General features: G+C 37.4%; 1 protein-coding gene across 1 annotated transcript in view; it reads left to right on the top strand.

Annotated features, from left to right (window-relative positions):
- LOC139724445 (protein CLEC16A-like) overlaps positions 1–27,089 on the top strand; it is a 254,765-nt gene that overhangs the window by 101,463 nt on the left and 126,213 nt on the right. Inside the window, exon 20 of the mRNA XM_071635587.1 lies at positions 9,353–9,464. Coding sequence (XP_071491688.1) covers positions 9,353–9,464 — 112 coding nt within the window. The remainder of the gene's footprint in view (positions 1–9,352; positions 9,465–27,089) is intronic.

Raw genomic sequence — 27,089 nt, 5'->3', positions numbered from 1 at the left:
AAAAAAAAGTAAAAAGTCTAAAAGTAAAACTCAAAGGAAGAGTAAAGAATAAAGTTAGGCATGTTAGACTTTAACTTTCAAGTTTAACTATTAAGTCTAAGTTAAGACTTTACTTGTAATGCCAGTTACTAAAACTAAGATCAGCTGAAGTCTAAGACCAAGTCAAATTAACACAGAGTCTATAGTCTAGCTCTAGATCTACATCTAGACTAGTGGTAATAGTAGGTAGAGTCCACCCACTTTTTCCCCCAATTTTTACTGGTCCATTCCTGAAAAAGTTACTGGTCAGTGTCCAACAGTGATTTTTCCTGGTCAGGGACCGTCGGACCAGTGCCAGTGTGCAGCGTTGGTGTAGATGTCGTCTATGACAGTATGTGGTCTAGTGATACTACCTAAACACTACGAGTAGTACTCTACAGGTTAGGTGGCTTTCCTGTACAGTGCAGTGTTATAGTATACTTGTGAATTCAGCCCTAGTACCGTACTGTGTGTAGATATGTGACATTATGTCTAACTTTAGATCGAGTGGAGTACCTTTGAAGCACAGCGGTGGGGCTTTTTTTCCCCTAAAACTTGTGAATGCGGCCCAACCAAATGGCGTTTACATATTTACGCGTGATTGATAGTGATACAGTAGCGCTGTCGATTTCCACAGCAGCCATACATAATCTTTTGTCCTTTCTTCTTTCCTTTTTTTCCCTTTGTTCTTTCACCCTTTTTATTCTTGGAATCGAAGGACTGCTAAGAAATGTCCCTCGACTGATTTAACCAGGACTCTTGAGTCCTGGTAAACCTAACCTAACCGAGTAACCGTTAACATTTGTTAGGCCTAACATAACAGTAACACTGACTTAGCCCTGTATTGACTTTGTCTTTGGCCGACTTACTGAGATGGCGAGTCTAACTCTTTAACGTTAGTCTAAACGTAGTCGTTAGATCTGTCAGTGTCAGTGTCACCGGTTATTGTATATGGTGCCACCTCTAACGTACGTTAACAAGTTGATGTTAGTTATCTATGTCAACTTACTGATTCAGTAATAGTGGTACTGTCATCCTGTTGGATATCACCGCAATATCATCCGTGACGTGTTAATTTCGTGTCACAAAGACAAAAGTTGCCAAGATCTAATAGTATTAGATGTCTAGATCTAGATGTAGTCTAGATCTATAATATACATTTTGTGAACCACTGGTAACTTAAAAGTGAAAGGTCTAGACTTCACTTAGTCTATAATTAGACCAGACATTCATGAGGCAAAGGCCTATTTAGTAGATCTATTCTTATTCTATTTTAACGTCAATTCCTACTAACTCGCCACGTGTTATTCCTAAGGCCAAGGACTTCCGGGTTAGTGATTTTTTTTTTTCATAAATACCAAACAGCAGACATGTTTCATTTGCATTCTTGCGCAGACTTCATGAAAATATGTGCAGTATCAAACAAATATGATGCACATGACAATGCCAGTGTTTTATAGGTGAATGGTTAATACCTTTAAAAGCTGAATGATAATGTAGAGTCTAGGTCTAATTAAGATGTTACAGTCTCTGATAAGAAACAGGTTTGATTGTCATAGACTGTTTCCCAAATGCAGGTACATGTAGTAATATTCAGTTATTTCAGTGCAATGCCTTGTTTACAAATACATGTAGATTTATATTCATGTGAATGATAATTCAATTTCTACATGAGACATACTAAGTGCTAAACATAATATCTTGCATCAGTAAAATGTGTAAATGACGAGACAATTTGAATATGCATCAAATACGAACAGCAGCATTTTTGACATTCTTTGATCCTGCATAGGCCTACCATTTTGTTTTATGTTTAATATAAATAGAGCAAAATAATTTCAACTTCAGTTTTGTTGGCTGATTTTTTTTTTCTTCTCAAAATTAAAGTTGTATCTTGTGCCATGATGTTTGATTTTAATCAAAAGTTCTTAATTTCTTTCTTTTCTTTTAGATGACTGGTGCCATGTAGTAGCGAAGAACTAGACTGTCTCAGAAAAGAAAAGGAAAAGTACAGGGTCGTGTACATCACCAACGGATGTGAATACAATGGTAATGTAGAGTCTAGGTCTAATTAAGATGTTAAAGTCTCTGATAATAAACAAGTTTGATTGTCGTAGACTGTTTCCCAAATGCAATTAGTAATATTCAGCTTTTTCAAAGCAATGCCTTGTTTACAAGGACATGCAGATTTATTCATGTGAATAATAATTTAAATTCTACATGAGACTTACTAAGTGCTAGACATAAGATCTTGCATCATTAAAATATGTAAAAGGCGAGACAATTTGAATATGCATCAAAGACGAACAGCAGTATTTTTTTGGACATTCTTTGATCCTGTATAGGACCTACCGTTTTGTTTTATGTTTAATATAAATAGAGCAAAATAATTTCAACTACAGTTTGGTTGGCTGATTTCTTTTTCTCAAAATGAAAGTTGTATCTTGTATCATGATGTTTGATTTTAATCGAAAGTTCTTAATTTCTGTCTTTTCTTTCAGATGACTGATGCCATGCAGTAGCGAAAAGCTGGACTGTTTCAGAGAAGAAGAAAAAAGTACAGCATCGTGCTGATCATCAAGGAATGTGAATACAATGGCTTAGGAAAGAAGACAATCTACAGATAGGATAGAAGGGAGAAATTGGGATGAAGGGTGACAACATAAGGACGGTATATCTACAGTGAAATGTGATTGTAAAGTGGAAACATGAAAGGAGATCCTAAGATTGAAGGTGAAAACAATGCATTCCATTCTGTGATGTCGTAATTACAATTTTGCTACACTTTAATAACACTACAGAGAGACATTTATATCAAGGAAAGCTTCATGTGGATATGGAATGTTAGATTTTTTTAAGTGTTCATTGGTATGTATTTCATGATAATAAATCTTGAAGGTTTTGTGTGGTAATCATAACCTTGTGACAAATCTTGATAGATTTCTAAGTGCACATTGGCAATATTTAGATGATGCTGTAATCAGATTAAGTTCTATTCTCCTTTATTCTTTTATTTATTGTTTTGTTGTCTTCAACCCACTTTGAATGTGTCACGTATGATTCTTATAAACATGGGAACATGCACTTCATGTAACTGATAGGACTTATAACAAATTGACATAATTATTCAACCATCACTAGACAGTTCTGTTATAAGATGTTCTTTATCTAACTAAAATTGTAAATTATGATACGTGTATGTTCCCATGCAAACTCACAACAAAATACAGAAATTTGATTTCTTTTAATAATAATTCATTATGTCTCTAAATTTACAATTAAAGAAAGTGATTGCAATAAGGATGTCAAACATTGTATATCAAAATAATAGATTATTCATTTGTCTCCATCCGTAGTAACGCACGCAACTGCAGTGTGCAGTTTGTAGGCTGCAGTGAAAAAAAAAAATCACAGGCAGCCCAAGTAGGATTCGAACCCACGACCTCTGGATTACTAGACCAGTGTCATAACCACTAGACCACCGGAGTGCCCTGGCGCTACCTTTACACATGAATAATTAAGTATAGAAGGGCTTGGGGGCGCTTCGAAGTTTACTGCTCTTATTAAATATGTACATGTCATTTACAACTCAACTAAAGATGATTAAACACACTGAAATTCTTACTTTAAATGATATTCATAATCTGTGTGTTTTTTTTTTTTAATAGCTTGGGATGTACACTTTATACACTGTATCGGTCTACATTTCGCCTACAATATGGAATTCTTTACTTCGAGACGTTTGTTTTTAACAAACAAAAAATTAAGAGTCCTTTAAAGGTGCTGTAAAACAGTGGTGTTTATTTGTTTGTTTGTTTTTTGGTGGGGGGGGGGGGAGTCAAATTAGCCTTGGCCCCTCTCCGCCGTCTTTTTTTTTTTCCTTTAGCTGCATTTTTTTTAGTCATCACATGAAAATTCGTCTGCATCCACCCCGTAGTTTTGCTGATGACCTTTCTTTTTAATTATTTTAGCCACACACAATTTTGGCTGAATTTCCCCACCCCTCTTGTGAATTTGCTAGTACATGTACTAAAACACATTCTCAGAATGTGTTTATAGTACTGGTGGATTAAGGATTCACAGGGAGGGGGGGGGGGGGGTCGGCCAAAATTTCTCTTTTCTCATATGTAACAAGCCTACGGGGCGAAAGGCTGATATTATGGGCTTTCTACACACATTTTTAGATGCTAATTATTGGTTAACATGAGCATGATCATTTATGTTGTGATTAATTTGTTTCCTTATATATGTATGACTTCTATTAGAGACTTAATTGGCTTGGCGCTCCTTACATCGACCTATTTTAGACACCCATTTCCTTCTCTCTCTCGTGCTTTTTCTCTACTGTCCTGTGAATAGTGTAACTACATGTACATGCAGTACCTCTTCTCTTTTGTATGATATACATCAAGTTTTTATCTGAGCATATGGGTGTTGCAGCACTCTCAAGCTTCATGCATATGCAGCAACATCTTTGTGTGTTCATATACATAGTTATGCTTGATATATTAATTTGAGAATGTTATTCTTTCTCTTGTATATGTTCCGTCCGCACTCTATAGATGTAAATGTACGATGTAAGATTTGGTGTGCATGTTCGAACTGTGTTCCTCTTTTTGTGAACACACAAGAACTGATATAATAATGAACTTGAATTACACATATTCTTGAATCTTGATTCCATCTCCATTTGCCATTAGATATGTATTGATTTATGGAGCTCTTCCACAATTGTTATCCTTCCCATTGTCATTACTCATCTCTGAATAATTCAAATTTGATATTTTATTGAGGACCTGTGTTTCTTCGATTACATAATGTACCTCTTCAATGTATTGCTGCAAAAGGCATAATAAAACATGACCATTATTATATATTTAAAATGAAGCTTGAAATTCTGATAGTGTTGATATTCATGTATTTTTAGGAGTTTATCAGTTTCGAAGAGTGCATGCAGGATGAGTTTTATGTTTTTTATATGATCAGGTGCAGCTATCATAGAATCTGTTGAGCAGGAAAGAGAAAGATGGAAAATGAGGAATTATGAGTGAATTCGCATGCGAGCCAAATGACAATAATGACACTGATAAAAATTGTGACAAAGTAAATGTCACAAATATGTGGAATAATAAGAAATAAAGAAATTAATATATTATTTCAGAGAAAGAAATAACAGAGTGCATGCATGAGTATGAAAGATGAGTAAATACAAGTAATTATTACTGACTGGCACGCCTTTTTCCCAAGATTTAGCGGTATCCTTCATCTTAGAACAAACATTCATAATTATTATGAAAGAAGTGAACTGAATTTGAATTAAAAATAATGTGAAAAAATGAAAAAGTAAGTTAATAAAGTTTAAAAAAAAACAGTAAAAAGTAAAAAATATGAAACACAGTATACCGAGTACATGTACAACGTGTATTACCAAATGATAGATGTCCAAATGCAAAAGTGTTAAATAATGATATATCCACAAAAAAAGGGGGGGCAAAGAAATCTTTGGAACGATCAACCACAGCTATAATAACAATACATGCGTGTACTAAATGAAGATGAAAACAATGACAACACTCTTTTTAGAACAATTAAGAGAAACTGGCTTGTATTATCATCTTAACTATCACTAAATGTATTGTAATCATCACAACAATCATTACATGACAATTAATTTCAATTAATAAGGTTATTGTTGATAAGCAGGTATAGCCCTAATAGTATTTGTATGTAAACACATACGAAAATAAAATAGCGACGGTTCGTAAATACACGCGTATTGCACGTTACCTATTGTACAGGCCCTACAGCGCGGGTCTCACGAACCGGCGTAATACAACTTACGTCGGTTCGTGAGACTCGCGCTTAAGTACATAACCTATGGTGCGCGCAAGAAACGATGGATTTACGAACCGACGCAGTGAGTTTGAAGACAGAAATATCGTAAATTTTTTGAATTCACACTGAAATTACACTATGGATAGGAAGAACAACTTCCACTCTCATCACCCTGTCAAAATTTTCACACACAAGACAGGAAAAGTCATTGAAAACGTTGTCTAAAACTTGTGAGATCTTTAAACGCGATTTTCTCAGAATTGCATTTTCGCTCAAAAACGAAATAGCGTCGGTTCGTGAAAACGCCGACGAATTGTGGGGCCAAGCAAGCGAGTGTAAAACAGAACGAAAAAATAATCCAGGGCTAAGCGACGGAGACGAAATCCGACCCCCCACTGACCAATCAGAAACAAGGTAATCAAGTGCTGCCGGTGCGTGCGTGTACTTGTACAGTGCACAGCGTAATCATGAATATTCATGTGGTTTGGAAAGTACGGGACTAAGAAATACGAGTGTAAAAAGTCAGATTTCTCCTTAGCCCAGGACAAGAGCTCAGTACGGGATTTATTGGCGAGTGTAAAAAGCTGAAAAAAATGGTACGGGATGAATTATAGTCCTGGGTCAGAGAAAGTACGGGGTTAAGAAACACAAGTGTAAAAAGGGCTTTAGAATCAAATCATTATGGGCCTGTGTGTTTTGTTCAAATGTGACAGTGTTGTGAATACTGGCTGGAGTTTGCTTCTAATATATGGAACATTCTGTGGTGTGCAGAGGTTCACACATATTTTGCGTCAACATGTTAGCTCACACCGACTGAAATAAAACCACACAAGTATTTTGTTCACTTTATCATTCATGCGCAGTGTGTATTTGCATTACAGTTCATGTACTTGTGTGCCGTAATATCTGGCTAGACACAAATGTAACTGATTGAGAAAAGAAAAAGAATCAGTAGACTTTTGGTGGGGGGTGGGGGGGGGGGGGGACGGGGTAACTCTTTTGCATTCTTTTGAAACCTGACCATTGCAGTGAAATGAAACAGGTGTTGAAATGTAATATGTGGTGAAATAAACTTGTGGCTATGTGGTTTGGTAGGTGACCTTTCTGGAAATTTAGGATACAGACAGTGAAAGTTTCATGTGTGAATTAAGGGTGGCATAGAATTAAAGTTCCAAAACAACTCTCAGGGAGATTTGGGCAGTTAATAAACATAAAGCTGTTTTGGTTGTGGGGGAATTCTGAAATGCCGAAAAAAGTGCAATTGCAAATGCATGGGAGCCAAAAATGTATTTCTGTGGAGATGGTAAATACAGTCATTTTGAAATGCATCTTTAGTGCAGACCTGCCCACGGCAACCACTGCCAACTACATATCTCTGCTTCTTGAGTAAAACTGCGCAATGGAGCTGTGCAGTGCCAAGGCCTCCAAATCGACTCATGATAAAGATGATAAAAACAACAACTCGAGAAACGTGATACGAAAGGCCTGTCGCAAACACGTTTTGATAGTGGGTGTTACAAATGTCTTTCAACCCTTAGAAAGATGATAAACACAGCCTTAGATGTACAAGAATAAGACCAGTCTGCAAAGCTGTATTTGGAAAACAGTTATGAATATTTGAAACTTGAGCCATTTTATTACATTTCCAAATGTCACTGCGCATTTGAAATTCTAAGAAAAAAAAGAAGTCCGTGGAGACTGGGAGTAAATAGGGCATTTTACACTGTCTTGCAAATTTTTGCTTAGTCCCGTACCAACAATGGGGCTAAGGGGGGGGGGGGGGGCCCACCATTGGTACTGGACTTTCCTTAGCCCACTTTCTGTTTTACACTTGTTTTTGCCAAAGTGGGCTAGCCCCACCGATAGTCCCGTACTATCTGGCCCGGCAAAATAGCAGGGTTGAATTTGCACCGCAATTGCGGTGCCAAGCAAGCAAGTGTAAACAAAACGAAAAAATAATCCGGGGCTAAGCGACGGAGACAAAGTCCGATCCCCAACTGACCAATCAGAAACGAGGTAATCAAGTGCTGCCGGTGCGTACGTGTACAGGGCACAGCGTAATCATGAATATTCATGTGGTTTGGAAAGTACGGGACTAAGAAATACGAGTGTAAAAAGGTCAATTTTCTCCTAAGCCCCGGACAAGAGCTTAGTACGGGACTTATTGGCGAGTGTAAAAAGCTGAAAAAATTGGTACGGGACTAACAATAGTCCTGTGTCAAAGAAAGTCCGGGGTTAAGAAACACAAGTGTAAAAAGGGCTAATGCCAAGGAGTAAAGAGGGCTACTGCCCTCAGAGTCAAACACCATTCCATAGTCAAAACATTGTGGTGACTTTATTGAAAGATATTTTGGACTGAGCTGCATAATGATATGCAAATAGATAAGAAATGGGTGAAAAAAAGTCAACACTCAGACATGCAATTATTATTTTTTTTTTATCAAGCTGTTTCTATCAAATGATGTATGAACAAATATTACTGTGCCCTTTGACAGCTTTCCAAAATGTCTTTTTGAACATGACAGTCTGTGGAAAATCTTAAGTGTGGCTTATGAGTATGACTCTTGCAGATTTTCACCCTGTTTTGAAACATTAAGCTATCATTCTTAAAAGATATTCTTTATTCATCATTTATTCATACACAAATCCAGAAACACAGGCGGCGTGTAAGACCTTGCAGCTCAGATATTTGAAGCTTGCAACATAGATAAACCATGCCCTTTAAATACAGTGAATAAAGTCAAGCAGATTAGAATCAGTTTCAATACAATTGGACATTAAACAAAAAAGTTTAGGAATCTTAAAATTTCCACTGGGGAGTTGTGAGGCAATTTAAACATTATCACCTCAGCTTGGTAAACATAGATGTAAATGTGACCCATATCAATGTTTAGTGAAAATGTACAGTTTTGGTATTCATGTTTTTGTTGAACACGCTTGAATTGTACTCTACATATGAAAGTCTTCTTGACCATGAAGGGAGGTGTATATGTAGAAGTTTTTTGTATGCATTATTAGAAGTGCTCAAATGTTCTTTTCACAATCATATTGCAATATTTGTTTCAGAAAAGGAGTGTGTATTTTTTTCTTAAATGTTGAACTTTTGATGCGAGAAGAACTAAGAGGAAAATGAGGCAAGATTTCGAGGGACCCTGTCATTTCTCATTTTCAATCATCGGGAATATTATTTTGCATGCTATTTTGATACAAAATGCCTTCGTGGGATGAAATTTCGTCGAAATCAGGAAGAGCTTCTCAACAAAAAGGTGAAAAAAAGAAAGATTGAAGGGCACTTGTTTGATAGCATCTTGTCTGAGGATATCACAGTTGCCCGCGGCTACAATTGATTCTCAATATGATGTCTGAGATTGATTGATTACCCAATTTTTTACTCTCCCTTTTTTCTCTCTGTCTGCCTGTCTGTCTATCTGTTTGTTTGTTTTTTTCTTCTGTTTTTTTTCCTTCTTCCGTTTCTCTACTTGCCTCTTCTTCCACTCAGCCCTCAGCGAGTGCGTCGCTTCCTGGTGATCGCGATCCATCAACTCATCCTGGTCGAACCTGACAGCAAGAAATTGGGCTGGGGTGTTGCCAAGTTTGTTGGCCCACTGCAGGTAAGACAGGAAGTGCTAAGGGAATGAGAAAATAATGATGGAACTTTTGGAGTTAGCATTATCGATATGATTACATCCAATTATTGTCATTATCATTATTGATTTATGATAATAATGATGATAATAATAATGATGATAATACTAATGATAATGATACAGATAATGATAATGATTATGATAATAATAACATTGATGGTTAATATTATTATAATTATTATTATTATTATTATCATTATGATTATTATTGATATTGTAATCATTATTATTATCATCATCATCATCATAAACGATTTGTAATCATGATCATGATGTCATTATTTTCATATGCAAGAGCTTCTCTTTGTGTCTTGGAAGCAAAATCATGCTGTTGGTATCAGACTGGTAAAGGTTTTCCATGAGCATGGTCTTAGAGTGGGTGTTCTGTTGTCAGATGAGCAAGAGTGTGTGACTCTCCCACAAGACAGGAGCACAAACAACCCTTTGTACAGTAGGTCTGCTGTAGTGGCCCATCAGTGTCCTGGTCAATGGTCAAGTTTTTTTTGGGGGGGAGTTGGAAATGAAGTTGTTTGTCCGAGGCAGTGTTTAGAACTGCTGCACTCTTCATGAATATTCACGGTGTGTCAATCCTCGCCCGCGGTGGGTGGCTGTCGGTGACGTGAGCGCCACGTCTCGTATTTGCTCCGCGGTGAACCGATGGCACATGCTCAGAAAAAGTAGGTCGTGTCAGTTTCATGAATATTCATGTGAACATTATCGTGCATGTGTGGGCTAAAGGCATCCCAGATGTGGGAAGAAAGCAAATAATAACCACTGTACGAAACCCTTTAGCTTTCTAGAGATAATAATTCTCCGGTTGTCATATCTGATGTGAAACCACTTTTGTTTTTGTTTTTTCCCTCGACCCTCGGGGGTTTTCCAGAAAACCCCAGGGTTGTCGGCGTCAAGTCGGAAAGTGGCTGCGAATGATAAAGCACGCCTCTTGTTGCTTAAAGTGTCAAGTATCTGTATAATGAAATCTACTGGTATGTAAAGATGCTGTAGGGATAATATTTGATCTTCTGCTACAGATGAATATTGTACAAGCAGATGAGAACATTCTTCTTGGAAATATTGCAACTAACTTGTACCACAGTCAAAAAAAAAAAGATTGAATACTGCCTGGATGGCAGGGAAAAATTTACAGGCAGGAATGTAGCTTTCACCATTTCAGCTTGAAGTGATCATTTGGTTCATCAAATTTCTCATAGACCTAATTTGCAGGCAGGAGTTTAGCTTCTACCATTTCAGCTTGAAGTGATCGTTTGGTTCATCAAATTTCTCATAGACTTAATTTGCAGGTAGGAATGTAGCTTCAGCCATTTTGGCTATAAGCAATAGTTTGGTTTGTCAAAATTCTAGTAGACTTGTTCGAACAAATGCTTCACCATTCTGTCTGTCCGGTCAGGATAGATTTCTGATGTTTCCATTCAGCTTCCCTTGCTGCTTATGTTAACCAGCTTTAGAGATCGTGAATTCGCCAGTACATTGTCTCTATGTGAGTGAAAGGGCAAGGAAGGATATGTGCTTACATGTAGTTTGAGAACGCTACAAAGTGCAGTGGCCAGGGTTTGAATTCTAGTCCTGTCTTTTTGAGGCATACAACAGCATTGTCTCGTCGCCACTTATGTGGAGTGAGTTGCTGTGGTTGTACAAGTTGCTGCAATGAATTGCAATGAATGGATATGGAGTGCAGTAGAACAAAATAATTGTGTATTTTGATTCTGTTTGTTTTTGTTTGTTTGTTTGGGTGTTTTTTGTTTTGTTTTGTTTTTGTTGCCTGTAAAGACTAACACGTTGGGACTTGTGGCCTCATGAAGATAAATGTTTGCAAAAGAAGAATTCTGTGATTATTTAGCTGGCAGGGCTATATGGAAGGTGCAGATAAAAAGGGAAGTATAATATGTTTAAAATCTTATACTTATAGATAAATTAAACTGAAGACTTTGTTGTGTACAGGACAGTGCACATCAACCAAAGTTTTTTTGAATTTTGTAGCATTACAAGGTATATATGTAATGGCTAGAGAACCAATGTCCATGTGAATAAATATACCATTCTTTCCTTGACTTTCTCTCTCTCTCTCTCTCTCTCTCTCTCTCTCTCTCTGTACTGCCTGTATAAATCTAACTGGCTTTGAACGTAAAGCAATATGTTTTTATGATTGCGCATATTGTACTTTGCAGATATGTGCATTAATGCATGAGTTTTTGTTCACTTGTTTGCTTCAGTATTCTTTCAGTGCACTCCCCTCTCCCAATTGCACTCCCCTCCCCACCCCCAGTGTTCATGATATAAATTTAGAAGAGACAGCTACTAAAACTTAACTTTTCCTCCTCCTCCTCCCCCCCCCCACACACCGTCATAACTGCTGCCACATCCCTGATCGCAATTTCTCAGAATGTGCGTGACTGTCATTTTGAAAAGGTCAGCTCCATATCAGCTTTCTTTGTATTTTGTATTGATATTCTTCTTCTTTTTTTATTGAAAAGGGGGCGTGTGGGATCGATGTTGTGGATTATTGTTATCATTATTATTTTAACCTTTTCAATCTCCCAATGGGAGGACTGTTCATCATTTCAAGCTAGTTTGGGCCCGTGTGACAGTGGATGAGCTTTGATGAGCTTTTGCAGTCAAATTGTATGCCCCTCTGATGGAATATGTTCTCTTATGGAATGATTTTACAGCTACACTTTTTTTTTGGTCATAGACACAACTCAAAACATTAGCTGCATATAGTTAATTTTGTTTTTCCTTCTCTTGTTGTCTAACCAGTCCATATGTTTTCTAGAAAATATGTTTTTTTGATGAACGTAAAATGTTGCATTAAATAGCATGAAACCACAATAAAGATGATATCTACTGTTTGTTTTGCCGTACTTCTAAGATAAAGTTGCTCTTTAAAGAGCTTCAGTGCAATTACTCTTACTGTTAAATGGGATACTCTGTAGGACTGTATTCATCGCTGGCCATTATTCTACCAATAGAGCAAATTTAAAAGTGACTCAAAGATATTTAGGTCATGATGTCTGGGCTTGAGGTGATAATACACTTTTCTGCTGTTTGTTGCCATCACACTCTATCCCTCTCTCATTTGTTTAATGAACTTACAATGTACCTCCCCTCACTCATGCCCATTACCACCACTACACACATTTCATTTTCTAATTGCAGAAAGAAAAAGCTGAAGACCTTACAATCATTCTTCAGTGCATAGACATAGTGAACTCAATTTTCATATCACACCAGCCTCTATATTCACGCAGGTTTATCAGCAGTGCCAACTTGTTTTGTGTTATGTATAGCAACATCGTTTATGTTAAATGTATTTATATTGTGCAATCTAGTATCATGTCATTGTGGCATAAGAAAATAAGATTTCACCATTAAACTAAAGCATTTTGATAATGTTACATTGTAAATGGCTCTTGCCCAAACAAAGTACAATGGAAAGTCGTGGTTGATTTCTATCGGTTGTTTTAATTCTAGGTTTCTATGACTCTTCTCAAGTGAAAACGGCGCAGCCCAACGATGGGACATTTCGCAATTCATCATCATCACTATTCATGTTTACGTGGTTTTGCGCAAAAGGTCAGGGTGGTAATATGTGCGAAACAAGAGAGGAGTTGTGAAGAGTGGTTAACATCATCCATTTCTCGTTGTGACAGTCCGCTCTCGTCTGCAGGGAAGTGAAACAAAAGTTTGCAAGGCCTGAGATAATCATCCGTTTCTGAGAATCCAGGGCACCCCTGGTAGGGAAAGGTCATCGTCTCCTGTTAGTCATGCCTCAGAGAGACGAGCCTTCCTCAATTCAAACGTGCCGCAAATCATTCCCAAATTTCCCATAATTTCAGCTGGAAAAGTGGACGAAATTAGCAGAGTGTGTAATTGTGTTGTCGAGCTGCAGAAGTTACCCATATTGTTTGCATTTTCTTCCCCTCATAATTTCTGCTGGAAGTGATACATTCCGCAGAATATTGTACTACTGTTTTTGGTAACTGCGGGAGTAACATGCATTGTGTCAGTACTGGGTACCAGCATCGTGAGGGTTACAGAGTTTGGACTCTGATGCCTTGTGATGACAAGAGACAGTTTTGTTCTTTTGGTTTTAATAAAGCGTGTGATCAAAACCTGAGAAATCATACGTAAAATGTCCTACCTGTTACCTTTTTGAAAACTGATTTATCCCTAGTTCCTTATCAAAGCAATAACTATTGTGGAGCTCTTCTTTTGGTACAGGCAATAGCATTTCACCTCTCTTGAAGCCTAGAATCTTGTGGAATGTGAGATAAATAATAATACAGGGAAATGTTGATTGTTGCTTGTTATTAATGACTGAAATCTGAGGCATAAGAAATGAAAGAAGGAGCTGTTCTGTAGGTGAAAAAGCCCTGATGACTGTAAAATCTCCTTTTAAAATAGAAGACCATTTTACCAAAAAAAAAAAAAAAAAGGAAGAAAGAAAAACACTGCCTAAATCAAAGTGCATTTTAGTCATATTTGCAAGAGCCAGAAGTGCAGAAATGAAATGGTGCCAGCCAGGAAATGTGATAACATTAGTCCATATGCCCAGTCACTGTAACATGAGAATTATTCGGGAACTGTTCCTTTTGGTGTAAAGATGTTCATCATGCTTTTTTCCACTTTGATGTCATTCTACATAGAGAGAGCTTGTAGTCTGTCTTCTACCTTTATTGAATCTACTTGCCACTACTCGGGATACATTCTGAAAGGCATTAACTTGCTAAAGAGTATCGATCATGCATATGACAGTTTTGTTTGATATTTATTATCAGTGAACGCAATATGTGCTGATATCTCTTTGTTCACACTCCTTGTGTAAATGCACTTGCTGTAATCCATCAATTAACCACCCAAGTGAATCATCTCACATCAGGGACATTCACACTGCTAGTGAAAAAAAAAAAAATCATGACATTTGAAGAAGTGTAGTTGGAAATCATCATGCAAATGTACTAGATACACACACACACACACACACACACACACACACAATACCACCGAAAAATCACAGAAGGGATTATGTCGAAGGGATTTTACTCCTCTTTCGTGACTTTCAGTTTCTTCTGAAACCAATAAACCATGCTTGTGCCATCTCATTATTCTCATTAGTTTCGAGATAATATATCTCTTGTTCTTCAATATGAGCAGTTTTTCCAGTCTCTGTTTCTGTCAAAAAGAAAAGAAAAATACATTTTTGCTTCTAGGGGAACACTTCAACAGTGTGGTCTCTGGAAACATCTGTTTGTATGCCTGCTAGTATTAGGTAACAACAATTTTCCTTTTTCTTTTTCGTTTTGGTGATTTGTCTTGTTTTCAAAGGGTGGCAAGATTTAATTTCTCACTCATGCACAGAGGCAATGTGTAGGAAGGAAAGCTTAATTTTAGCTGTCCCCTGGGTGCATTATCATCCTGAAATTCCAAGAATCACACTCGTAACAGCCTTTGGGAGGGACATTTGTAGTTTTTTTTTTACCTAATAGAACAGATGTTGTCTGTTACAGGGGATTTTCTCTCTCTTTTACCTACTGGTACATCATGGAGCGCTATGTCGAAGCTACATATGTATTAGCTGTGGGCCAGACATCATTTCCTCAATGGCGCGATGAGTTGATAACGGTTTGTTACGACACACTTCAGACCAGACGGATTTGCACAAAATGACTAACGATCTAAATTAACGCAATTCATTATGTAGGGTACTTTCCCTTTTTATGGGTGCTTTGAAAACAGAAGAGACAAGATTTCAGTGATTACAAGATATATAGACGATGATTGAATCGTATACAAAATACTCTAGAGTGTTCTATACCAGTCTAGCATAGTCTGTTTTGTGAATAAAGCTTCTAGCGTGTTCTCCACCAGCCTGGAATGTCAAAAATGCAATGTTCTCTACATCATTATGTCATCACAGATTGATTCAGTTGCATGAAAATCAAAACTTGGTTACATACAGTTGTACTTCTAGACAAATCTTTGACAAAGAGTAAGTCGATACAATCTAAATAATTTAATACAATGTCAGTGTATTTTAGGACTTATCTCGTCTCACCATATTGCCGCCTTTGTCACAAGAGTATAATAACACATGGTCATAATGTTTACTTAATGAGGTCTGCGGTTGGATTTTAGAGAAAAAAAATGGAAAAACGAATTTGTGCAGGCTTTTCATATCTTATTTGTTTGCCAAACTAACATAATGTGGAAAGATATGATATCATGTGTTTGCACACAACAGTCAGGGGTATGGCAGATGGTATTGGAAAACCTTGTGATGTGATATTGGTGCCATGTGTGTGTGCTGTGTTATTAATAATGCCTCTGCCAAACCGTATTTGAAGTATTGGAGTTATCGTGTGGTCAGTCAGTCGCTCTGGCGGTCAAGAGATTGGTTGGCTGGTCAGTCGGTTTCTTGTAAAAGCTCAAGTAGAGGAATGGCCTTTCCCAATTTTCGAGGAATTCATGTGACGTCTTGTTTGTGCAATCGCCTCAAGAGTACAGATATGCCTGGCATGACGGCATATTCATCATTGCCATGGTAACAGCATTTAACGAGAAACCTTCTGGGGCAAATTACGTTCTATACTTTTTTAGCGGCTCTTACGGAACGTGACACATGTAATGACCTTAGGGATGTTTGTTTGCAAAAAGTGGTTTTTTTCTTCTTCATCTTTTGATGAGTTTTTGCCACAACAGCTATATGTCTGTTTTCAAGTAGATTGATTTTTTTCCCCTACTGCTTTTAGGAATAGATGCGGCAGGGATTTCTATGACATGTAGTGATATTTCTTTTAAGGAGCAAATTACCACTACAAAGGCAATAAGCATTGCTAAGCTCTGCGTTATCTCTGACATCTTTGCTTATGTTATTGCAGGTTAGTGTGAATTGAATTCTTTTTTTTTAGCAGTTGGCACCATCTTAATGTTGAGCATGAAACATACCGCTGTGTTACAACAGTGAATATTTTGAGATGTGAAAAGTGGTTGCCAAATTTGATCTGCACTTGAATTAATTTGATTGGACATGTTAACATACATTGTAAGTACAAATATCTTCAGTCTGCACAATTATGAAAATAGAATTTCACTGACCATTATTCCAGTGTGAAAAAATTAAGCTTGCAAAAGTTAAGTTGCCCAGTTTCAATGCATTGGATGCCCCAAAATTTGTTAAGTACTTTTTAAAAAAGGAATTGGTTCTTGACTTTGAATGTGTAAATACTGCTATGATTATTTAACTCTTTATGTGCCATGGTGGAAAACCCCCGTGTGCCAGTTATTCTGAGACACGAAGGTAGTCATGCTTTGAGAAAGAATTCGGTTTTTCCAATTTGTATAACTTCTACAAATTTCTTTTATGGTTGACATAATAGTGAGCAAAGTTAAAGAGGAATGCCTAACTTTGCCTCGATATAAATTGTATGACAAATCTAATTTCAATTTTTCTTTTGAATGACCAGTTGCTACATTACTGTAAAGGCATGACTTTTGCACATAAAACCGTGGCAGAAACTTAGAATGTACACGCAAATCTAGTTCAGAACACCGCTTGATAGTCAATCACCACACAGAATGCAAGCCGTATGTGACAGGAATAAAAGCGCGAGAAACACTTTCATCGTACCGCGGGATTAGCGATTTATGGATCGGTTTAAGCGGCTTTGTGTGTTGAGCAGAATATGCGAAGTTGGCACGCCGTCGACTGAGTCGGATGTTCGAACGTGGCACATAGAGAGTTAATTGAATGTTATAATGTCACACAACTCAATAATCCTTGGTTTTCAGTGTAAGTTTAGCTCTAAGGATGGTTGAAGTAACATCGTAATTTCAGTGCATATGGTATTTACAAATGACCTGTAGGGAGTGGTTTAGAATGTTTCAAAATCAGAGGTTTGCAATTCGTAGTGGGTGTGGTTTAGCCCTTAAATGCTTGTACACACACACACACACTAAAGTGAATGCCTCCTTACGCATACATGCACAGACGTTGGTTTTAAGGAAGTCTTTACAAGTATTCAATTCGTCATGGTGTAGGGTTGCTTTTTTCCAGTCCAATAGACTGTCTGTACAGAAAATATGAGAAGATGTGGGGGCTTGTTGTTTTGCATTTATCTTTTTCAATTATTGCTTTGTTCACAGAAATCATGCTCTTTGTGTTTTCACATATCGTGATTTGGCAACTTGCCAAACTATACTCTTCCAGGAAATGTTCATTAACATTGCATCCGTATGAAGCGCTAATTTGTACTTTGTTTGTAACGAGAAAAAACAATATTTCCAGCAATCGCCAGCCATGCAAGGAGGAAGTTATCAGTAACTACTTCAAGCATTACTTTCATTTTACAGAGGCCAGGAAATGTGAAACTTGTTTTTTATTATTATTTCCCATTGTTGGTATGTCCTGTAAATTCTTTTCCAAGCAATGATCTGCCATACCCTGAAGTAACCTGAAAGTCATGTGCGTCGTTGCTCTAAATTCAGTGCATTTTAGTGGAATGATAGTACACTAACTCACTGTGATCTCGCTTTGATGAGCACAAAGACAGCATATAGGCTGCATGTGTTTGGTTAGTGATTGTTGTGGCAGATTTCCAACATATGATGCACCGTGCCATGCCTCGGGGTGTCGTCATACCCCAGGTTGCAGCGTTGTGTAGTGCCATCTTGTGTTTGTAAGATGTACAATTACACACTGCCGTCATGGCAGCCAAATTTGTATATAGCAGTCAGCAGTAATGTTCCCAGTGCCAATTCAGCAATGCTGTTATTTTCCTTTTACTATAATTACTGTAATGTGACATTAATATTTTGTGTTATTTTTGTAATCCAGAATGAGATCATTATAATCCACAAACTTGTCCCATGATAACTCATTTTACGTCTTCAGTAGACTGGTGATGCATAGTGCAGTGCAGCTGTCTGTGTGTGACATTGAGATCACTGGTGTAGTGTATGAGAGTGCTGATGCTGATGCTGCTGTACTGCTGAGCTTATTGTTGCAACAACATTTTCTTCCATAAAGCACTAAATGTTACTTTCATCCATTTTTTTTTTTATAACCCAGGAAAAAGCACTGGGAAAACAGGTAAATGAAATGGCAGCTTTCTACTATTTGGTACCCCAAGGTACCGAATAGTGTGGAGAATCATGTGGAAAACTGTGAGAGGGCCAGTACTCTGTGATTCAAGTTGAATGCTTGTTCTTTTTTTTTTGGGGGGGGGGGGGTGAGTGGGATGAGTTTTGAAGTTTTTTTGAGAAAAGAAATCCCATTGATTGTGCTTCAGGTTGTCCATCAATCCATCCAGGATTTCCTTCTAATTTTCTAATCTTAGCTTTAATCAAAATGTCATCAAACTTGGTGGTGGGTACAAGAACAAAAAATAATGAATTCAGAATTCTTTTCCTACACTGTACATTGTAACTCAGATATGGGAAAGTTATTTCATAAGCTTTGCATATGACCATGATATCACAGCCCAGTACAGTAATTAGATTTTGGGTAGCATTAGTTGAACTCAGTGGTCAAATGTGACAAGAAATGAAATAGATTTGGATGTGAAATTATACAACTAACAGCGTTGTACAGTGTATGTTACGCTGAAAGAATATGTACAGACCAAATTCTTAAGTTTGGCTGTGAAACTATAATGAATGCTTTATATCTTCGTCTTCTTGGGGTTTACTGCCATTTTGCGCATGGTTGATTTTTATATGAAGAAATGCAAATAGGCATTCGCAGACATTGCTAAGTAGAACAAACAAAGCAAAACAGACAGATGTATGCCATTTATATCTCTTGTCTCCAACATCATTTGAAAGACAAAAGCCAAATATCTGAGACCCACGCACTAGGAAATTACAGTTCTAACTAATTTGCAACCCGTATGGGAGAGACAAAAGAAAATAATGTTTAAAGAGAGCATGCCCAGTTTACAATGACTGGAAAAGAAGTGGTCTGCTTCCACTAATGAAGGCATTTAACCGTAATTACGTTTAATGTGTTTACAATCCCCTGTGGACTCTTTCAATCATGTATGAAGGAACACGTGAAATTTCCTGGTATGGAAATGCATTCTATTATTATCATTTAGAAACATGTGCCCAGCCAAATATTTTCCTTTCTTGGAAAGGTAGTTTGACTGCCATTAGCATGATTAGATAAAAATGGAATCATGCATTGATGTCCATGTCTTTCTGTTTGATAGCAAAATTGCATTTCTCAGAAATTGCTTTCAGTCAAAGCTTCAAGGATAGAAGACAATTTTGCTGCAGTAATTGGAGTCACGGGGAAAGTTGTTGGTTGTTTTGTTTGCTGCTTTAAGTGCAGGAAGAGGGCAATTGATAGCCCCAAGCATTTATGTCTCTTCATAGCTTTTAGAAACTAGTGTGAAAGATCTGCCAAGTTTCTCTTCTGTTTCATGACCGTCCGTGAAAAAGGTCATCGTGTGATATTATCATGAAACAAGGTGTAGATGGAGTCATTATCTTAGCAGCAATGATGATCAAGGAACTAGGATAGTGTATTTGTGAAGTGTAAGCAATAAGATTGCAATCTATAGCAGAATACACAGTCTCCTATGCCAATACATGCACTGTTTGCTCTCTAGGAAGACCAGTCTATGGTCTTTAAATGAAACAATTTCCAGACTGGACCAATAATGTATCACACTCAGTGTGTACTTGAATTGTTTTCTTCTTTTTGATTTAAAAAAAAAGGATAAAGAGATGAATAAGAAATAGAGAAAGAGGAAGGAAGAAGTGGGAAAGAAAGAGGGAAAAAAAAAAGAATAGGCACAAAAATTGAAACGCTGATTTGAAAGGCAAAAGTAGTCATGTGAACAAACTACAGTGTACATCTCACTCTGGATTATCATCTTAATAGTCTTGGACAGAAATGCAAGGAGCAGATGTCTGTCTGTTATTTCCCACATACCCTGGCATTCTCAAATGTGTATATGGTTGTTAATAGTATATACACCTGATATATGTCTGTGTGTATGTGTGTTTGTATGTGTGTGTATGTGTATTTGTATTAAATTGTGAATACATTTACTTGAAGACTACAGGCATTTTGAATAGCATTTACAGAAGCATCTAGTGGTGCATTTGCATTCTACTTTTCTTAGATGATCTTTGTTGTACTGTGGGACTTCTGTCTCAGTATGTCTTTATCAAAAAGGATTGTCTGTTTAGGTCAGTCAGTGAAGTGTTGATGGCTTGCTTGTAAGGTGAGATGATGTTAGCGCCAGCCTTGCCATAACTTAATGGTGGATTTGATTCTAAGGATTTCCTGGAAAGGATGAGCTCATCAAGCCAAGAAGCGAGTGTGTTGCCATGGTAACTGCATGGGAGACACACTTCCTCCAAGTTCTCTGGTAGCATTAGTGTGTCCTTCAAAGATGTGCATTCAAACCAACCAGAGCAACTGGGAGATCTCAGTGCTGTACATCAACCCTCCCCCACATACCCACACATACACACAAGGAAGATAAGCCTGGGTGTACTGGAATTTTGTGCAATGTCCTTCAAAAACACTTCATTATATTTAACATCCTGTATTTTTTCTTTTTTTTTTTTTTTTTTTTTTTGGGGGGGGGGGAATATAATTAGGCAAGTTACATTTGATCTGTAATGACAACTTGAAATTGCTGTTTTGAGCCTTGTGGCTGACTATTGATGATTTTATTCTGTTAGTAGTAAATCTTTTAGTAGCACCACTGTTTGATTGTATTTAGCAATAGAGATTGCCCTTGTTATGCCTTGTAACAAATTTTTCTCTCATGTTGTTGAAAAAACTTACAAAATAAATGACAAGATATTTATTAGAATCCACTTGCTATAAATACATGGTGTCACACTGGTGGTTGGTTTGTTCAAAAGGAGTAATTTGCTGATGAAGTATCTCTCAAAATTCACACCTCAGATCTAGTTGCAAAGGCAGGTAAGCATTGGCCAGTACTGTCTGCTGAATTTGACTATGCGTCACATTAAAATGTCCATATCTGACTCTAGGAAGAAATGTTGACATTCATGGCTTGTTTTTAGTATTTCTAGAATGATTACTTATGCATTGTAATTTCCTTGAAAACTGGACTGAGTGAAAGGTCAGCTAAATATATAATATCAACTATTCCATTTTTTAATTTTTCCGAAAAATATCAAGCTTGCATGAACAATGAACAGAATATCAGCAATACCAGGAAAACCATGGTTTGAATCATTTAGTGCTGTCAGTTCATCAAACCTTTTATTCGTGTAGAAATCCTGGCGCAGCTGTTGCTTTTATTTCTCAGAATTTCATCCCTCGTTAGCTCGTATGCAAATTCAGGAAATTGGGCTCAAAGCTCTAACCATCTGCTCAACAGGACTTTATTAACCCAATGCATGCAGAACTAGATGCATCATGTATTTAATCCAGGGGAAAATGCTAGAATCATTGTATGTAATGTGGTTGATGTGTATATATATATATTTCTGCTTGTTCCTATTCAGAATCATTATTAGGTGATACGCTATCAGCGTATCACCTATTGTGATTGTCAAAATTTCTCTTTTTTTTTATTCTTCTTTCTTTCTGCCACATTTTGTGTCGTCAATATCTCAACAATGACATTACGGAATGACATGACATTTTCAGTCAACATGTCTCATAACAATATCTAGCCACAATAAGGTTTTCATGACAGTAACATATCTATGACGTCATCTAGGCGCCATTTTGTGATTTTCGGACCTTGTCACATGATCGATCATAACTTCATAACTAGATATCATTTCTGTATCATTTTCGGTGGACATAAAGTTCAGGTCACGCTCTATCTTACTTTTTAACGCTAGTTATCCAGGTCTTCATTACGCGCGCGTATGCGCGCGTCAAAATTTTAAAAGGCTCAAAACGACTTCCCAATGGGAAATCTCGAAGTTTCAGACAATTTTAAGCGTTTCAAACATTTTTTCGCGTGCGCGTCCGTCCGCGCAATTTCGCGCGCAGAGGGCGTAACCAACATGAAAATGCAATTTTTTTGACTGATTTGGATTTCTGATACTTTGAGTAACAATATCCATTGATATCCCATCGATTTTGACCTATAACAAAGGAATGCACTGGCGTCAAAGTTGAAATTCCGCGCGCGCGTTTTTCTGCAAATATAGTGAAAAAACATGTTTTTGTTTATGTCGCCATAGCTCTTTAAATCGTCCTGTGACCCTATATTTCTATTGCATATTACAAAAGCATATGAATTGGAAATAACGTTTCAAGTACCAATATTGCCAGGAAAACTCATGACGTCATCATATCATCATCTGAAATCAAAAAAGTGGAATTAATTTTTTTGAGGTACTGTTTCTGACATTCATTTGCTCGTATCTCTGTTGTTTAAGCTCAATATTATCCCAAATTCAGATATGTTGTACTTTGAACATTTGCCTCTCAAGTCCATGTAATGATTTTGAAATATGATGACGTCATCATACTAGAAATTGTGATTAAAGGTAAAGACTCAAAATCAGACAAGTTTACGTGTTATGTCTATGGGAGGTGATTTTTTTTTCAAACCATGCATTGACTTGACAACGTTTAAGCACCTTTACCTCATCTAATTTTGTTTCATTTCCTCTGAAACATAAATATGTTGTAGCTGAGACAATAAGCTTTAGTAATCATGCATTTTATGTTTTCAAATCTCCTCATCAGGTTGATAATTTTGTAGTTTAAATCTGAAAATGAGAATACAATCTGTACGGAACGATTCCCAATTTTTCTTTGCAACTATATATTGATCGAATCCACGCTGCCACTTGTGGGAAGTTGAATAGCGCCATCACAAGGCAACACACTCACGATGGTATTTAGATTTAAGTTTCGCACTCGATCTTCAGGACAGCCATGTGGCATAATCGGTTAGCGCGCTGGTTGTTCATAACGCCATACCGGAAGGCGAGAGGTTCGACTCCCGCAGGACTTTCATCCGTTCTTTCTTTTTTTCTCTTTTTTTCGGCAGTTCAGCTTTACTCCGATATCATTTATCGTATTATTTTATCAAGTGTACGTAACCCGTGAACACGGCTACTCTATTTCCCTTGTTTTGTATTGGAGTTTGGAGATTGGGTTTGCTTCATTAATTTTGTCACACTTAATGTTGTAAATTGCCCCCTGTTACAGTGTCCCGCTTACCACCTTTCGTTTGCTCTTTCCTTTTCTCTTCATTGGTTATTGTTATACTGTAACAGGATAGGTGGTAGGAACATGTACGTTTAAATAACTGGCAGGAATGGGAGCTGAATTGATTAACTCTAGTCCAGGTGTATGGCGTCTCGCTCATCTCTTTGAAATTCCAGGTTGTTATTGTTTGACCCAATAACGGAGTTGTAGACAGGTTTTATGTTGCTATAGAGGTATCTTGTGCAACATGAATAGAAGGCATCACTGTTTAGTAGTAGTAATGAACTTTTTCATGTTGTAAATGATATAAAGATATGAATTTCATATCTAATCTTCGGGACAGCCGTGTGGCTTTATAGTCGCTTAGCGCGCTGCATGGTCATTATGCACTACCTTAGGACGAGATGTTCGGGACCCGCAGGACGCTATTATTTTTTTTCTCTCTCTCTTTCTTTGTTTTTCTTGTGGCAGTTCAGCTTCATTCCGATGTCATTACCCCACGACACACAGTCACTCAGGTTCCCTTTTTTTGTCGGAGGCTGGAGGTTGGATTTGCTTCATTTATCATACGTAATGTTGTAAAGTGCCCTTGGTATACAGTGCCCCGCTTGCCACCTTTCGTTTTCTCTTTCCTTTTCTCAACGTTTGTTCCTGTTACACTGCACAAGACAGGTCGGAAAATAATTTACATAACTCAACTGGAGCAGGAATGGCAACTGAATAAATTAATTCTAGGCCAGGTGTATGGCGTCTCGCTCGTCTCTTTGAAATTCCAGGTTGTTATTGTTTGACCCAATAACGGAATTGTAGACAGGTTTTATGTTGCTATAGAGGTATCTTGTGCCACATGAGGAGAAAGCATCACTGTTTAGTAGTAGTAATGAACTTTTCCATGTCCCTCCATGTCAGTTATAGTGTGTTCAAAGGGGTTGTGTGTCTATCTGCCAAAGAAAAGGAAAACCTTATTTTAGTCATGGCTGTTTCTCTATACGTAGACGTAGGTAATGAGTGTTGTTGGTATCTGAGCAGTGAATAACACAGCATCAGGCTAAAATCCCCCTTAGTTATACGCGCTAAGCGTTCAATTTGATATATCTTTATTATTTTATGTAGTCAATCACTGCTAATGGAGTTACAGAATTATGTTATGACACCTTTCACTGAAAGTTTGTAAAGCAAAGTTTATGGACAAGGCAAGCAATTGTACATGAATAATACGAATTATTTCAGAGGGAAATTATGGTATACCTAAATGTAAGGGTATCATTGCTTTGGAATTGCTGAGACAATAATCTAGGCACGAGGGCTTCCACTTCTAATAACTGATCCCTTTGAAGATGTGTCGGTCACGAGTGATCGTCATGATTCATCTTTCACGTAGAAGCTTCCGTTCCACACTCTTGGTTCGAGAAGACTTACACCATCATACTTCAAATTGTTATTAAAGGTAAAGACTCAAAATCGGACAAGTTTACGTGTATTGTCTATGGGAGGTGATTTTTTTTAAAACCATGCATTGACTTAACAACGTTTAAGCACCTTTATCTCAGCTGATTTTGCTTCATTTCCTCTGAAACTTTAGTATGTTGTAGCTGAGACAATAAGCTGCAGTAATCATGCATTTTATTCTTTGAAATCTCCTCATCAGTTTGACAATTTTGCAGCTTAAACCTGAAAATGAAAATGGAATGTGGACAAAACGATTCCTCATGTATCTTTCACATACATAACTTTACGTTCCCCTTATTTTCTCGTCGAGACGTATGGCCGAGTGGATAAAGGCGACGTCTCAGAGACTTGAGGTTGCGGGTTCGAACCCCACAAAATCACGAAACAAAATACTTAGCTATTTTACTTTTTTTTTCTTCAATTTTGTATTACATATTCGTCCATGTAGAAATCACGTTCGTATATAAACGCACCTACACACACACACAGACACACACACACGCCATATCCCTCTTTTTTGTGTGTTGGAGACCACATTGCTTCGACTGCAGCAAAATTTTGCAGGTTGACTTTGTCAAACCGATCATAGTATGTAATGACGACGACTGAGGTGTTGTACTTTGAACAATTGTCTTTCAAGACGATGTCATTGTTTTGTAATTTGATGACGTCATTACACTGAAAATTGTGATTAAAGGCAAGGTATCAAAACCAGCCGATTATAGGTTTTATGTCTGCGGGACGTATTTTTCCCAAGTTGCCAGAAATGGCATAGCGACCTCAGTCGTTACAAGGCCGCTTTTCCGTCTAGCAATGCAATAGATGTTCACATGGCCACGTTAGTTGAGTGGGCATTGACTTTCCCCCTGTTATATCTATACATTGTTGTTGTTTTTTTCTTACCATTTCCGTGGATGACCCGCGGCCGAGTGGTTACAGAAACGGTTTCGCATGCACGCTCAATATAACTTCAAGGTGCCTATATCACATTCTTTCTTGTCGATCACAGATGACCGTCATCTGATGACCACAAGCGTATCACCTAACTCGTCCTCAATGTGACGAGTTTTCATGTCTCGTTTTATGATTATTGCTGTCATTTTTCCAAGGAGCTTATGTTTTTGTTTGTGTTGGTTTGTTTGTCTGTCTCTTTGCAAAATGATTCAAAAAATTGTGAACGGATTCAGATGACACTTACAGAAAAAGTTGATAATGACACAAGAAAGAGATGACTAAATTTTGGTAAGTGATCCAGATACCTGTCTGGGTCCAAGATACTTTTTTTGATATTTTTTGAAGGATTATTATTGGCAAATAGGGCCAACAAACAAGGGAGTTTAAGCTGCGCATATTTGAGGGGTGCATATACACTGTATATGCACATTGAGCATGCGCTTGAGGTGCAGCATGCAGTAAGCTGCTGATAAGACTATGAGACACAACTTTTTACATGCAGAAATGTATCTTTATCGTAAAAGTGATTTTCAGCATGCATGTATGGGTGGATATGAGTTGCTTGGTGGAGGTCTGCTCCCTCCGAGTGCTCTTCAAGTTCCCATTGTTATCTTTATCAATATCCATATCAATATCATTGTCATTATCATCGTGCTCATTATCCCAATTTCTGGTGTTGACATTGATATGATAATTTCCTTTTCAGTGCCAACATTCAAGACGTATTCCTCACCAAAGTCGAGGTTTCCATCACAATGAATGACACACACCCTCAGTAGATGGTTTGAGTGTCAAGATGACAGTGAGACTGATGGTTAATGTCTGACTGTCGTAGTTTAAACTAGCATTAGAAATAAGAATTGGGGCTCCTCAAACTGCAATTTTCAGAAGATTAAGTCTTGTAGTATTTTTCTGTTGTGGCTTGTTGTTTAAAACCACATACAGTTCGACCTCGATTATCCGGCCTCCTTTTATCCGGAAATCTCTATTATCCCGATGCG

This window comes from Diadema antillarum, unplaced genomic scaffold (genome assembly GCF_040938485.1).
Source record: "Diadema antillarum isolate AM-2024a unplaced genomic scaffold, OU_Dant_1.0 scf00000214, whole genome shotgun sequence".
Taxonomy (NCBI): Eukaryota; Metazoa; Echinodermata; class Echinoidea; order Diadematoida; family Diadematidae; genus Diadema; species Diadema antillarum.
Note: the sequence above shows the minus strand (reverse complement) of the source record. Positions and strands in the feature narration are given on the sequence as shown.